Below are 16,834 nucleotides of genomic sequence, written 5' to 3'. Positions count from 1 at the left end.
CTTTCCAGGAACTGAATACTCGTTTCTAGAGAGAAAAAATATAGCCATCCAAGTTTTCTAGCATGATTATCTACTGCTAAGTTTTCTCTACCTTTTCACTTTCCATGCTACTATTTTTTAAGTTCTGTCTTTTTAAGTTTAGAATTGAAAAACAGTTTTTTTACATTACCTAGCACATGTAATTTTATATCTAAATTGTTTAAATAATATAAAATTCAATTATTAAGAGCATGATTAATAAATTAACTTAATTTGCCAAAGAGTTTTAGATCATATTGTTCCCTAAGCTTCCAAAATTGAGTTGGTAATAGACAACTCCATTCATAGGGGTTGTTTCCCTAGCCATTCACAGATATTTAGTAACTTGCTGAATCAATTTTACTTCCCCGTCTCGGTTACCATATCTTTGATTCCCAGTCAGACTTGGTCTCCATTCTTTCTGCTCTTCCCACTTTTCTGCTTAACCTACAGAGGCATTATTTGGATTGGTTCTCACTTTTATTTTTCAATTGCAATCATACATTTAAGCATATCCTGTATGTAGTATGTTTTGTTAAGGAATGCAGATGTTTTTCAAAATGCATAGAATAGAAATTAGGAGAAAAGTCTGATTAAACTATTCCATAATACGATGAATAACTGGTTATACTCTGCTTCTAATCTTCCCAGTAATATTTTATCCTTTTGCTTGTCAATATTGATCATTAAAAATTAGAGCCATTATTGCTTAGAACTAAATCTCTAGCATCTGAAGATGTTAACAGACAATTTTTATCTTCTGTTTCACCAGGATGGCTTTACTCCTCTAGCTGTGGCACTCCAGCAAGGACACAACCAGGCAGTGGCCATCCTCCTGGAGAATGACACCAAAGGGAAAGTTAGGCTGCCAGCTCTGCATATCGCTGCTAGGAAGGACGACACCAAATCTGCCGCACTCCTGCTTCAGAATGACCACAATGCTGACGTACAATCCAAGGTAAAAGCTGAACACATTTGTGGAAAGGAACTCTTTGGCTGCCAGATTCCTCCTCGGGGATGATAAAGAAGTGGGCCATGGTGATAATGCAAAATTATTTCTGGTCATAAAAAGAGATAAATGACTTTCAGAGGTATTTCAGAAAGAAGAGGACCTCTAAAAAAATTAAATGCAAGATAATTTTTTTAAAGATGAGGTTGAGCTTTTTAGAAATCTGCTTATTCTGTTTATAGTCATAAATAATATAATTTTTTTTTAAATTGTATTATGTAGTGCTTGGGGACATCTTTCAGTAGAATGCATTTTGGCATGTTGGAACAGTGTACCCAATTGCAGTGAGCAGATTGACTATTTCAGTAATTTTGCATTGTGTAATATCTTCCCTCTTTCTCCCAAACAACACTGCTTCAGATGATGGTGAATAGGACAACCGAGGTACAGTATTGTGGTTATACCAAAATTTACCTTTTCTTTATTTATTTTTAGTTTTTGCCCAGTTAGAATAAATGCTCACTAATTCCTACTAATGATTAGAAGTTCCATTAATGGGAAATTAATTTGGAAACATTTCCCATCATGAAAGCAAACTGATAATTCAAAGATATTTAATGTAACATATATTTGAAGCATTATTTTTATCAGTAAAACTATTTAAATGGTTTATTAGAGCCTGAAACGAAACTCTGTCTTAACATATATTTTAATAAGTGAGCTTTACTATTAACTTATTGCTGAGAAGAGATATAATTTTATTTCCTTAATGAGAATTCTCAGGTTAGAGTTTTAAGGAAGTGAAAATTTGGGAGGTTTTTTTGGCAGAGTTTTGTCTTTTTATCTAATTGCAGTTTCTCTTTTTTTTCTGTATGCTCCTTTTCTTTACCACATTTTAAATAATTAATGATGATATTGAGCATATCAAGAACAAACTAATTGCTTTTTCTTGTGAGTCTTAAAATATTTGTGTAGGATCGCATATTTTCCACATTCCAAAATAAGTCACATCAATCAATGAGAACATTAAGTTCAGAAACCTCTCAGTGTGGTGTGTTCGTATATGTATGTATTTAGTAGTCTCTCCTCGACCATTGCTACAGAGAGACACTAACACAAACATTGTTGAAGTATATTACACAAATTAACCTCTACTCCAAGACAAGTGACTATTTATTCAGGCCTATTATTGCTTTGCTGAGGGGATTCTTTAGACTATCATCTTGTTTGATGACTAGGTTGTGGACCTCTGAGCATTATCACAGGGTATACTTGAATTATTTGTGTTATTTCTTTTGTTCCATATCTTTGTGTGGAACTTAGGTCAGAGACAACAACAAAAAGCCCAACTGCTTGGTGAACTTGTTCACAACCGGAACCATACAATTTGATATCTTAATAACTGGTTTCAATACCTTTAATTTCTTAGATGCTTTTTGGTGGTTATTTAAGGTACATTTTTGAAAGCAATATTGGCTCTAAACACTGTGAAAGCAGGAGTTTAGGTGGATTTTTACTTAGTTATACGTATTTCCTTGAAGACAATAGAGTAAAAAGAAGAGAAACTCCTTCATCTAATCCTGCAGAAATGTGAACTCTACCTCCTACCTCCATGTTAATCAGGGAAGAGTTCCTCTGAAGGACTGATACCAGTTTTGTGCTGATCCAAGATTCACAGCCTGGGAATCATGAATGATCAGTGAGGCTGTATTAGACAATTAGGTAGTTTATTTTTGCAAATGATATTACGATATTTAAATACTTAGAAAATGATTCACTCAGAAGTCAATGTGTTCTTCTGAAACTAAATTGTAACATCAATAATAGACACACACTTAGGGTATGTCTGGGTGACAGGAAATATCAAGATAAAAATAAAACAAATTTAGTCAATTATTTCCTAAAATGTAAAAATTTGACATTTTAAAAAATAACAGCCAGATTGAGGACTGATCTTTCCCTCCATTTTGACATGAATATTGATATGATGCAAATGTAAAATAAAAATTTATTGACCACAATTAGGGTATTTGGATTAATAGTTACTGTTCTTATTTTGTGTCTTGCTTCTCTCTAACTAAGAAATCATTTGTAACTAATGTTGCTATAGAAATAGCACAAATTTTCATTACCTAAGGTATCTGAATGCTTATTTAGGGTGTTTTTAAAACAAAGTCACCAAAGCCTATGTATCTACTCAATAGAAATAAATGATTGTAATTTTGAAAATATTTCTTAAAAACAATACAGTAAACATCATAGTTCAAGTAAAAGAGAGCAGTATCAAGTAACCCAAAAACTGCAGAATAACAGTTTCTATTTTTCCCATAATCTCTTGTTAAGTGGTGAAAATTATGGAGAGTAAGAAAAATTATCAGATCTTATGTACTTTAATAAGTTAATATGCTTCAAAAAAAGAGTTAATATGCTCCTATTGTGAAAATAGCAACAATTTTCAACTAGATTTTCATTAGAAAAAGAAAGAGAAGGAAATTTTTTTATTTGATATTTTCAGAATTATTAATTTTGAGAGTAAACAGTTCTGTAATGCCCATGTAGGTGATTTAAACTGGTTGGTTAAACTACATGTTATTGTATTGATAAAATTTAATTCACATTCAAAATTGGAGTGAGTTGAACTTTTCTCTTTCTTTTATATTCCTATTGATGCCAAGTATATTGTTTAATTTTTGTTTTTTAATTATTTTATCATGATAACGACATAATCTTACTACACATTTGTAAAATGGTACAGGAATATCATGACAGTGTAAATGACGTGGAACAAACTCTGTATCATCTGTGAGAATGTTTCAACATATTTTCATGGTTCCAAAATTATAATGCCAACCAATACTGCTTTTTTAAAACAAAAATAAAACAAAAACACTGGTTTTGAATCTTTCTCTGAAAAGACATTTAAAAATTTTTATTGATACATTAATTCTATGGCTGAAACCTTATGTTGTTTAATCATATTCTGGTTTTCTTTAATATGCAAAACCAACTTAAGAAACATTGTTTTGTATAAACAACAAATCTGATAAATAGATAAATATTTAAGGTAACTAAAAATAGTGTTGCCAATCAATATAGGGTATTTATTTACATCTTTATATATTTAGTTATGTACCACCTTATAACATTAAGATTTAAGATCTTACTAAAGCATTTATTATTGCTCATATGTTAGGCAGACAGTTAGTTAACATGTGACTTTCTTTACTAATACAACAAAGAAAAGTGAAGCGCTGTACTGACTATCATATCTTTGCTTTCATAGAGTGGTTTTACCCCTTTGCACATAGCTGCACACTATGGAAATGTCAACGTGGCAACTCTTCTTCTAAACCGGGGAGCTGCTGTGGACTTCACAGCCAGGGTATGGATTAAAATGGTTTCTCATTCTACATAGCAGTAAATGAGTATTTTAACAAAGAAAAAAAAAACAAAACACCAATGCCTTTCTTAAAGGTTTTATTTCTTTTTCCTTACCTGGGTCTGTGCTAGAGATATTAGATTTTCCATTTTTTTTTCTTTAAATCACATGAAGTCATCTTGACTTAAGCAGAAAATAAGAATGTTGTAAACTCATGCACAAATCATTTCCAATAGTTAGGGAAGACATTAATTCTGACCAGTATGAATAGTTATTTTTAACAATCATGCCATGAATCCTGGTAAGTCATGTTAATAAATAGTTAAACTCTTAAAATGTTAAATATAAAATATAGAAGTAGCATGTCTTGTGATGATTGTAGGGCACACAATTTGATAGGGAATTGTTTTCAATGAATTGAGAGTTTGTTCACATGAAGTCTTACTAAAATACATAAAAGGTGTCATGTTGTTACATGTTTCATGGTATGCTTTTATTAGAAAGAATTCACTTACATGATAATTGTAATAAATCAGTATAGTTAATATACAGTTAATGCAGAATATGAATATTCAAAAATTATGACACAAAAAATCAGGTACATATTCTTGCCATAATGACATGTGATAGCCAATAAAATAAATAAATATAATTATTTGTATGCATAATGTCTTTGTACTAAGAAGTCATCTGCACTGAAACTATGTTGTGCTATTTTCAAGCTGTTTTTCTTTCTGAAGTATTCTGAAGGAGATGTTTGTTTGTTGTTGTTGTTGTTGTTTAGAGACAGGGTCTGGCTCTGTTGCCCAGGGTGGAGTGCATGGGCGCAATCATGGCTCACTGAAGCCCTGAACCCATGGGCTCAAGTAATCCTCCTGACTCAGCCTCCTGAGTAGCTAGGACTACAGGCACACACTACTATACCTGGCTAATTAAAAAAAAAAAATTTCTTTTTGTAGCAACAAGGTCTTATTATGTTGCCCAGGATGGTCTCAAACTCCTGGCTTCAAGTAATCCTCCCACCTCAGCTTCCCAAAGTGCTGGGATTACAGGCATGAGCCACCATGCCCAACTTGAAGGAGATGTTTTTAAGAATCATTTTTATATTGGATATTAATATAAATATTTGTATCCTATTTTTAAGCATCATAAAACTTAGGATTCCAGACTCTTTAAGCACATGGATATTATAGAAAGACTTTACACTAGGACTCTATCTTAGGTAGATTTTAATATGTTGTTTCTACTACACCAAAGTGTTCCCTTTGTCTCTTGACTGTAGCATGTACATTCAGTACACATTTTGCAGTTATTGACTAACTTAGTTATGCAGTTTCATTCCATTTTTCATTCTCCAATTATTGTTTTGTGGTTCATGTGTTTTCTTGTTCCTTAAAAATCAAAGTCATAGAAAGAGTAGAAACTGTGGATCAAATTACCACATAGGTCACAACCTCCTTTGTGGCCTTTAACACAAAGGCATCACCATTATGCCCTATCATACCCAATAGCTCTCGTTTGGTCTTTCTGTGATATAGAATGGAATCACTCCTCTGCATGTGGCTTCCAAAAGGGGAAATACAAACATGGTGAAGCTCTTACTGGATCGAGGCGGTCAGATTGATGCCAAAACTAGGGTAAGTGTCTGTGTTCTTTCAATTTTCTACCATTATTATTTCTTTCAATCCTCATAGAAGGCACCTCAAGACACCAGGTCATAAACATAGTCATTATGTTTTCAAGGAAATTGCTTTATTGAAATTGATTTAAATCTCATGCAGTATTTAAAGGGCTTATGTCATAAAGTGAAATTAATATTTGCTCATAAGGTCCCAGAGAAGCAAAATGTTGGCCCCTCAGTAAGATAGTTTTTCAAGTTTTTATTTATTGATTTTCTGGGAACAAAGATCAGAGACTGGGCTTACACAACTCGGTTTGGTGTAGTTATAAGTATCAGGAACCCAAAGTAATTACCTTACATTAAGCTTTAGAATGTGGCTTTTACATAAAATATTTTAACACATGTTTACAATCTTTTGCTTCTAACTATTCAATTCCTAATTCATTTTTCTTAAATGGCTATGCTATACTGACCAGAGCAGGGGATTTGCTATTATGTAGAAAAGCATACAGTTAGTATGCTAGACCTTTATTTATGTCATTTTGGTAGAAGTGCTATCCTTCATTTGTTTCAAACTTAAGTAAAATATCATTTCAAGTTTGCAATACACTACAAATAGATAATAAGATAGACAGTAGAGTGCAGTTGTTAAAAGTGCAGAATGAGGGCTAACTGCCTGATTTCAAATCCTACCTTTTACTATTAATAAGTTATGTTACGTTGACAGTTTACTTACCTTCTCTGAACTTAGGCTAATGATAACACACTTACCTCATAAAGTTGTGTAAGAATTAACTCTTAGCTATATTATTTACCTTTTTTTGAAAAAGTGGAGTAAATTACATAGCTCTTTATGATATTTGATAATATTACTGACATTATACCATGTATAGTTAATTGCTTAAACATATAAGGACTATTTCAATATTAATTCTCTGGAGTAGATTTGGTTAATCACAGACTTCAACAAACTTCAAATATGCCTATAATCCAAAAATGTTAATATGTGGTGTAAAAAGTCCTTGTTAATATGTGGTATAAAAAGTATATCAAAGATGACAAATAGAATATGTCTCTTATAGTATTTAACTTCACTTTATTTAATTCTGAGACTTCATGTTTTTATAGTCCCAGCAGTAAAGATAAAATCTAGTTTCCTTGTAAATCTGAAGACTAGCAAACACTTTTGTTTAATAAACTTGTCATTCGTAAGCTTCCAGGATCTATACCAGTCCCAGACTATAAATTATCATTTTTAATGACCTCAGGAAACCTTGCTTTCTTAATCTCAATTCTCTAAAGCTTTTGGCCCGGAATGGCTACATCGCCTCACCTAGGAGAGGTTTGCATTCTGTCAAATCTTTGTTGTGATGTCCAGTGTCTTTGCATCAGAGTTTTATGTGGTATCTATTTTTTGCTTAGTAGGCATGCCTTTTTCCTTACCATACTGTGAGTATACAGGATTTGGAACAGTATGCATTATGTTGCATGGTTTGCTTCCCTGTTTTTTATATTTAAAGGAATGAGTTTTTGCACATTACTATAGCATCATTACTAACATCACCAATGCTAGTATAATTTCTTCCTATATGCTGCCTTTATGGGATTACTACTGGAAAGAAAGCATTTTGGAAATGCAAAAAATTTTTATCTTGGCCAATGTCTTAGGGATGCACATTGCTTTCATTAATACTTTTTGGAGTAGTCATTCATTATTGAAGCAGTTGATTTTGTTCTTATTAATCGCCACAATAATTACTTAATAAAAGTACTCTAATTTGTGTGGCTTACAGATATTTGGGTATAAAATTAAAAAGTCTAACTCCAAATAGGCAGTGTATCTTCATAAAAAGAGTACTAAGAAATGAAGAGTAATGGATTCTTATACTAGTTCTGTGATTAACTTATTATCCTTGAGCAAGTTAACAATCAAATGTAAGCCCTGGTTTATTTTATGAAGAGAATATTTGGGGCGTATTTTATATAGTGCAGCCTTTAGATACAGCAAATAAATTAAAAAAGAATAAAATAGGTTTTCTAATTATATATATTGTATAAACATTCCATTCATTTATTCCTTAAATAAATAACTATTGAGTTCCTGCTTGGTGCTGTGAACCCTGAAGATACAACAGTTAACAAGACAAGACTAGGTCTCTAGACTCACAGAGATGCAAGTCAGCAGTTCAAGGAAATAACTTAACAGTCTTCTGATAAAAGTTTAATAATAGGTTATTATTTTTTTTAAATCCTTGATTTGTAGCATTGTCTTTGCTGGTTTCCATGGTATAAATCTTTCTACAGTGGTCAGTTTAGAGTTAGCAACATGGTATCACTAAATGCAGAATTGGGAAGAGGTGTGCAAAAATTGGCTCTCCTTATTTCATATGAGCTGGTTCCAGCGTACCCCAGGATTAGGTGCAATATTGAATGGTTACACTGAACTTTCTTAGCACTAAACTTTCCCCAATAAGTTGAAATACTTCTTCCTCTGTAAGCAGGAGGATTTTAAAAACATTGCTAAGTTCATTTCATTCTGGCTACAGCTAACAAACTTATATCCCTCTTACCAAATGCACAATCAAGTAGGAGGTAAATACTGAAATCAAGGACTGTGTGCTGAAATTGGGAGGCCAATTCTGGGACTATAATATTTGATTACTGAAATAAATGAGTATGTTTTGCTTTTCCTTTTGCCTTTTGAAAATGGAAATATATTTGCATGGAAAATAGAAAATAGGAAAACGTTTGAATTAGTTCTCATGCTGCTATGAAGAATTGCCCAAGACTGGGTAATTTATAAAGGAAAGAAGTTTAATTGACTCACAGTTCTGCAAGTCTGGGGAGGCCTCAGGAAACTTACAATCATGGCAGAAGGGGAAACAAACATGTCCTTCTTCAGATGGTGACAGGAGAGATAAATGAGTGCCCAGTGAAGGGGGATGCTCCTTATAAAACCATCAGCTCTCATGAGAATTAACTTACTATCACAAGAATAGCATGGGGGCAACTGCCCCCATTATTCAATTAGCTCCGACTGGGTCCCTCCCATGACACATGGGGATTATGGGAATTAGAATTCAAGATGAGATTTCGGTGGGGACACAGCCAAACCATATCACTGTTTAATTTGTTTTTGACTATACTTTTAGATAATATAATAGAGCTTCTATATATGGAATGTTTTTGAAGTATTATGTTTTCATGTTTTTGCCATTGACATCTCAATTTCCCACAGCATTTAAATTAACCATAAGTATTCTGAATTTAGTATGTTCTGTCAAGGATTTTCCTTTGATCTTCTCATTATTTTTCTTATTCATAAGGTTTTTATCATCTAGAGAATAGCAAGATCTATAGAGGCTTTTATATAATTAAAAAATAACAAACAAACAAATCTTACCCACAGTTATTTCTTTGCTCTCACCACTATTTTGGCAATCATTGAGACATTTTCTATCTTGTTGGCATTCTCATCATTGACAACTATCTAATGTGAAACTCTAACACATTTACACCAGAGCCTTTTGCTGGTATCTGAAAGACCTCATTTCAATGTGAAAACATAAATTTTATAGCTAGCTAAATTTAGGCTTTATTAAGGCATTTTTTTTTATTTTTAAGCTCATTTATTATTTAAATGTAGAGATACCCCATATAAGGATTATGTTTAAAATATTAAAAAACATATTTCAATGCAAACAATAAAAGGTTAGGCAAAAACATTAAAGGATGACGAACAAAAAGCAACACATAGCGAAAAGGAGTCACCCTTGCTACTTGTTATTAGGTGTAATAATTAAAACAATAACAATAATGTTGTCAGTTGTCATATGCATATGTTGTTCGAGGCACCCTGCTATGTACTCTACAAATACCATCTTATTTTGTCTTCCTAACAGCTTATGAAGTGTGTATCATTTTCTTGTTGAAAATATATGGAGGTCTTCATTTAAGAAATTAGACTACCAAAGGGAAAAATGAGTTTCAACAGAGTTATGTAACTTGACCTAGGACACACAGCTTGGCAATCAACAGAGCCTACCCATGTGAATATATAAACTTTGGGATACATTGTTGGAAGAATGACCTAAGCAGAGAGTCAGGGGAAATATGAAAAGATAAACTAGATAAGTGACATCCCTACAGTATTAGTTAATCTTCCTTTATCAAAGTTATCCACATCATGGTGTATAGTACATCAGTGTGATTGATTCTAGAGAAAACAAACAAACAAAAAAACCAGAGAAAACACAAAGGGTCTCTGGAAGGGGGAAAAACCCATAACCTGCAACTACAAACTTAGGAATTTAAGTAAAAAGGTTGTAGAATACAAAACCTTGAAAAGAATTTTTTTTTTTAGCATTAACTTGATAATATGCTTTGTAGAAAATATTCAAAATCGAATAAAATTGAGCCTGTTGGATAACTTGAATTTGATGTCCTTATTGACACATCTTATAAGGACAGACACCTTGCATCATTAAATGTAGGATTTAGAACTAATTTAATCCATATTGTTCTTTCATGTTCTTGTGGGTATATTAAATGTTCTCCATAAAGCTCCTATTACTACTCTGAGAGTATTTTGGAGTTTCAACATGATTACACAAATACTATTTCACATAATTTGCAGAAAGCAATACATTACCTTTTCTAAAAAAGATGTGAGGCAGCATTCTCTCCTTCATTTTTCAAATAAGACTTGAAAGTTAAATAAGATAAGAGACATCATCTCCACTCTATATATTGTGAAGCTGAGCCTTAGGGAGATTCACCCATAGTTGCTGATTTGAGATTCACTACAGGCATCCATGGCTCCAAAGTCCATACACTGAACCATTGCATATGATACCTGTGTTCACCATGTGGGATTTCTCAAACCTTAGATCTCCACAAAGCCCCCACCAAGAATATGTTTGAGAAACCGTGCTATATCTATTGTTATGTAACTTATGTAGTAACTAATGCTCTAGTTCCACGACAGGGTGCTGTTATCAGGATTCAAAAGTGTAATCATTATCATCATTTCGCCAGCATAACTCTTAGCCTCCTGTCTGGCAAACTTTAAAATAATGTAACATCCCAACTGCAGTAAATACTTTTTTTATGAGAAGGGAATCTTTTCAGGCTAATTCTTAGGTACTAAAACTTCAAAATCTGTTTTGGTTATTCAGTAATCTTCCTAGTAGCTAAACGGATTTCACAAAGCAAAGAATCATTATCAGTCAAGGTCTTAGCCAAAAACAGAGGCCCAAATTTGATCATTTTATTAGAGATTATTGAAGGGTCTATTTATAATATGGTGTAGTCTGTTGGAAAGGGATAAGGGACAGTGTAGAATCCTAGGGACTAGTAACAGTGGGACTCAATACTACTGCTCGACCTAAAAAGTGAGAAGTAGAAGAGGCTCCCAGAACTTCAAAGGAGAGAATTGCGTGGAAAGGCTGCTTTGGCAGGAGGGTAAACTTTGGTAAAGACACACAGCTGGATTTAGGAGATCCTTTGAAGTTCCTTTCGTGTCTTGCTGCATTGACTAAGCCCAACTGGAAGCCAGAGGAGAAGGCAGCTCACTGATGTCCCTTAGAGCAGCCAGTCTGTTGGGACACAAAGCAGAGTGGAGAAGGGTAGTGCATGGGTCTGGAGGGGCAAACAGAAGGCATCTAGCATAGAAATCCCAGCGTTGAGTCAGAAAGAGTGTTGCGATTCAGAGAAATTATTTTTATTTGGAGTAAAGCATAGCCTGGAGAGATGGTCCTGGAAGTAGAGAAACAAATGAGAGGCCATTCGAGTTCTGGATAAATCAGATACTGCTGAAATCCTCTTAACTACTCACCATCCATTCTCTGGGATTTCCCCACCTTCTCCACTCCTGTCATTGAGACAATCTTTTTTTCTTTTTCCTTTCAGCATCGAATCACCAGTAAATTTATATACTCAATATTTCATTTTCTCTCTCACTTCTTGCCCACCGTTACTTACACTTTGCCTCTCATTTCCCACCTGCTCTGCTTTTTGGCCATGCCACCCTAAAGAGAAATAAAATGTAAAAGACAGCGGGCACTTGGGAATTGCTGTGGAATCAGAGGCTATCTCAGAAGTGTTAAGGTCAGAAAGTTTTATAAATAATGTAGCATACAGTTCTGCCATATTTTATTTGATAAAGTTAGAGTTCTAGTTATTAATAATAAAGTTCCTCTTTGGGAATCAATTATGTGATTTTCAAAATGTTGAAATTTATTTCTGAAAACATTTAAAATAGTCTAAGAAATGACTCTTCCTTTTCACAAGCATTAGGACGCATTTTAGGAGAATTTATGAAAGTGGTGACAATTCAAAGGAAAACATATATGAAAAAATAACACTAAGAAAAATTTTTAGGTCAAAGTGTATTAGAACAAACAAAATGTAAACAGTACAACCTAATATAATCCCTGTTTTGGGTTCCAGTGAGTAGAGCTGCAAAGTTCAACAAATGCCACGTGCTCTGCTTTTCCATCTTCTTGAATATGCAGACACATGACCAGAAGCCCATTTCATTCCATTGACCCTCCACACGGGGGATATCTCTTGCTTTCTCCCTGTCTCTGTGTTGTTTGTCTTTCCCTTTCCCTCTCTTGCTCTTTCTCAAGATCATTTCTGACTTGTTTTCTCTTTCACTCATCTTCTTTCTGGTCATTTAACAAATTGCAATTCTGTTATTGATTTATTGAGTGATCAGGATTGAGTTTAGGAAACTCTCTCTTTATGGTTACAACAAATGCAATATAGATTTTTTTTAAGTGAACTGGGGCCCAATTCTTTAATTCTTTTGGCAGGATGGGCTGACACCACTTCACTGTGCGGCACGAAGTGGGCATGACCAAGTGGTGGAACTTCTGTTGGAACGGGGTGCTCCCTTGCTGGCAAGGACTAAGGTGAGTCATTATCAGTAAAATGGGATCCTAAGGAATTTTTAAGTCACTTTTAAAATTATCTCTATTCTTTTTTAAATAGAAGCATCAGCCGAGCATTTTCTACTTATTTAATAATTGTGTGCTAGGAATAGGAATGTATATCAAACTGTTTAAAAATTATTAAAATAAACAGATATATGCATTGAGATATATTGAATGTGTGCCTTCAGAGTTTTTTTCTATATTTTTACCTGTTATTCTTACTGCAGATGAAAATTTGAATACGTCTGTATTTTAATTATAAATGAGAATATCTCTTAGATTCTGAGTCTAGATTTTTATGATCCTCTCAGATGACTATGAAATGTATATACAATTATCTTTTAAAGCAGCACAATTAGCAACATGAGTTGAATCTTTTTGCTCATCCAATCTTTATCTCTTAGGCAATACTAATAAAAAATAATTTCTCAACATTGGTATTGGTTGCTTATATTGAAGATTAGTAGAGGTGATTTGGAAAACACAAGTTGCAATAGGCCACCTACAAAGAGCTATTAAGAAAGTGTATTTTCTTTATGACACAGTGCATCTAGCATTTTTTTCTCTCAATTTATCAATATGCTCAAACCTGGGGGAAGCACTTTTCCATATACATGAATACCACACTGTTAGTTGATATTGAAGACTTTTCATTATCAAATGTATTTTAAATGCTTTTATTGTTGTGTAGTTCTCCACTATCCAACCTTAAATTGGGTTATCAGAAAATATTTTGAGACACGAATTGAAGATACTCATACAGTGCTATTTAATGTGACATGCAGCAGACTTGGATCCTTAAATAAAACAAAAATTTAGACAAAGAGCTCTTCTTACATTTTCTCCCTATTCCATTCTACCTCATGCCTCCTGCGCCCCCACACACAGAGTTTATATCCACTAATGCTATTACTAGGGTAAGCTGAAGAAACTGAGGCAACCGACACAAGTATTTTTCAATTTATATATTTTAATTGAAATCATTTGAAACAAAACTAGCCCATATGTTTAAGATATATGTAGAATGAACTCAATTTGTAAAGGTGAACCCACATGCCATAAAAGAGTGGCTTCAAATTAGTAATATATGAAGAAGAGAAATCATTATCTGCATTATTTTCATTCTCATACCTGTACTGTGAATTTTGTATAAATTTGTCTTTAAAATGCAACAATTTGGACTGGGTAATGCAGACATAATTATGGAAAGTTTTGTTAAAGAAACATTGAAATTTAAATGGAAATAACAAAATTTCAGATTAATCATGTTATAACCAATACCAAAACCAATATCAAGTTGAAAATAGGCAGATAGACCTTTAAACCATGAAGTAATCTTATCTGCAGAGTTTACTTGTAGTTGTCACATCACTAATGAAGCGGGTTACCTAGAAGGAATTTTTTAAATGTCCTTCCTGTAAAATCAAGTATCATTCATATGTAAGGATCCTGTGTAAAGTGTCTCTGAGTGTACAATTATATTCATGTAGTCATGCATCCAACTATTACATAATGTTAAGATACATAGATACAATTTGCCAGGCAAGTGTTCTAGTCACTAAGGCACCATCAAGATGAATAATACACAATTTATAGCTGCAACAACATCAGAATTTAGTGGGCATGACAGAAAGGAGATAATTATAAAAATTAGAGATATGTATAGGGTAAGAAACACAGAGAAGATGAACTAATTAGGTTAGAGTGAGGGGATACTGCTCTCATGGGAGTGGACTAGGTGCCTAATGCTAGAAAGGCACATGTCACATGGCAGCAGACAAGAGAAGAGAATGAGAACCAAGCGAAAGGGTTTACCCTTATAAAACCATCAGATCTTGTGAGACTTATTCACTACCACGACAATAGTATGGGGGAAACTACCCCCATGGTTCAGTTATCTCCCACTGGGTGCCTCCCACAACACAAGGGAATTATGGGAGCTATAATTCAAGATGAGATTTGGGTGGGGACACAGCCAAACCATATTACCTTCCGTAAAACTCCTAGGTTTAAATCACCTATTCTTTCTCCTGAAGCAACCATCTAAGTGTCACCCCCTCATTCTTTGTAAATTCTAACTCTCAGCAAACTGACTCTTCATCACAACCTCTTCTTATTCTTTGTGACTTTAATGATCTTGATTAGAGCAGTAGATAATTCTTCTAGTTGGCCTCTCAGTTTCGTAACTGTACACCCTCTACAATTTCTGTGTCTAACTTCCCACGTGCCAGCCCTCCTATGTTTCAGCTCACTCTCTTCAGAGCCCCAATTCCAGAAATTCTTTTATTCTGCTGGGACCTTCAGTCATAGTTCCACTGTTCCTCATTCACATCATCCCCTCACCTCTGTCAGACACAAATTCCATAGTCATTTATGTTACTCCCTCACATATCCATATTCCCTACATTTCACTCAATTAAATTCAACACACATTCATGCAACCAAATGTGGCTACAGGAAACACACAGCCACGCTAACTGTGCTCAGTTTAGATTCATGATCACTAACCTCAAGTCAGCTGGTAATGCTGCCTGACAACCACACTCTATTTTCTAAGTCTATTCACTCTCACTTCCTGCTATCTGACCATTCTATATTTTCTTCAGACTTCTTTGACTTTTTTCCTTGCCTTCATTTCCCACAACACTGAGAGAATTTAAGCAATTGGAAGAGAATTTCCAGAGACTCCCACCTTCATATCTATCCAATGGCATGACTTGGAGCCCATGTAGTCTACGTTCTCTCCTGTTACTACCATCTGTGTGATTGCTTGGTCCTGCCTTTTTAACACACTTTCTTTATTTGCCTTCTGGGACATTACATTCTTCTGACTTTTCTTCTCTTTTCCTAGCTGCCACTTCTTAGTCTCCTTTACTAGCTCCTCCTCATGTCTCTGATCTCTGAAACTTAAATCTCCAGAGCTCAGTCTTTGTATCTTTTCTCTATCTGCACTCACTTGCTACAAAATCTCATCCAGTTCTATCTTTAAATAGTATCTGTATGCTGGTGCCACACGAGTGTATATCTCCCGAATTCCATATATAGATGTCAGCTCCCCATTGCCACTTGGATGTCTCCTGGGCATCTCAAATTTAGTAAGCTCAAAATTAAGCACTGGTTATAATACCTGCCCCTCAACCTAATCTTCCTGTTATCTTTCTTGAGATGAACCAATGGTCATCTCATTTTTTTAGTTTCTCAGGCCAAATACCTCATGTCATGTTGGACTCCTTTTTCTCACTTTTCACATTCTGTCACCAAACACTGCCATCTCTTCCTTCAAAATGTATCATTAAGTCAGCAGCTTGCCAACAATCTCATTACCACCACTCTGGTCCAGGTCACAATCAACTCTACCTGGAGGACTGCAAGAGCCTCCTAATTGACTTCCTTCTTTTACATTTTGTCCATATAGTCTATTCTCAGCACAGCAGCAAGAGTAATCCTGTTGCCCTAAACCTTCCAACAGCACCCCGTCTCTCTGAGTAAAAATCAAACCTGCAAGGTCTGTTACCACTCTGAATTCCTCCCCTTATCCATCATCCTCATTCACTCGCCTTAAACCACATTCTTCTCCTTAATGAGTATCAACATTGATCACGCCAGGAATAATCCCAACACAATATGTTTGCACTTGCTTTTTCTCTGCCTCAAGTGTTTTTTCCCCCAAATCAACAAGACTAGCTCTCTTACTTCCATCATGCCAAGACTCACCTTCTCAGTGAGGCCATTTCTGGACATCCTATCAAAATTGCACCTATGTACATAAACTCCCTTGGCCATTCTGTGCTTTAGTTTTCTGCTTTCCATTGGTGTCCATCTAACATACTATATAGTTTAATTCTTACTATTTTTAAATTGTATGTCTGTCTTCGACACTAGAATGTAACCTCAATGAGGACGGGGGTTTCCTGTCTGTTGTGTTCTAT

The 16,834-nt window shown here is 34.4% G+C and overlaps 1 protein-coding gene across 50 annotated transcripts in view; it reads left to right on the top strand.

The window, feature by feature from the left end:
- Window positions 1-16,834, top strand: part of ANK2 (ankyrin 2) — a 678,679-nt gene that overhangs the window by 530,854 nt on the left and 130,991 nt on the right. For 28 of the 50 annotated variants that reach the window (XM_064383966.1, XM_064383973.1, XM_064383964.1 and 25 more), the window contains 5 exons: window positions 791-976; window positions 1,388-1,411; window positions 4,251-4,349; window positions 5,885-5,983; window positions 12,786-12,884. In XM_064383966.1, the coding sequence (XP_064240036.1) occupies window positions 791-976; window positions 1,388-1,411; window positions 4,251-4,349; window positions 5,885-5,983; window positions 12,786-12,884 (507 nt within the window). The remainder of the gene's footprint in view (window positions 1-790; window positions 977-1,387; window positions 1,412-4,250; window positions 4,350-5,884; window positions 5,984-12,785; window positions 12,885-16,834) is intronic. The other 22 variants (XM_064383969.1, XM_064383979.1, XM_064383978.1 and 19 more) reach the window with 1 other exon arrangement.

The sequence above is a fragment of the Aotus nancymaae genome, unplaced genomic scaffold (assembly GCF_030222135.1).
Source record: "Aotus nancymaae isolate 86718 unplaced genomic scaffold, 86718_ANA_hifiasm-v0.15.2.pri h1tg000033l, whole genome shotgun sequence".
NCBI lineage: Eukaryota > Metazoa > Chordata > Mammalia > Primates > Aotidae > Aotus > Aotus nancymaae.
Note: the sequence above shows the minus strand (reverse complement) of the source record. Positions and strands in the feature narration are given on the sequence as shown.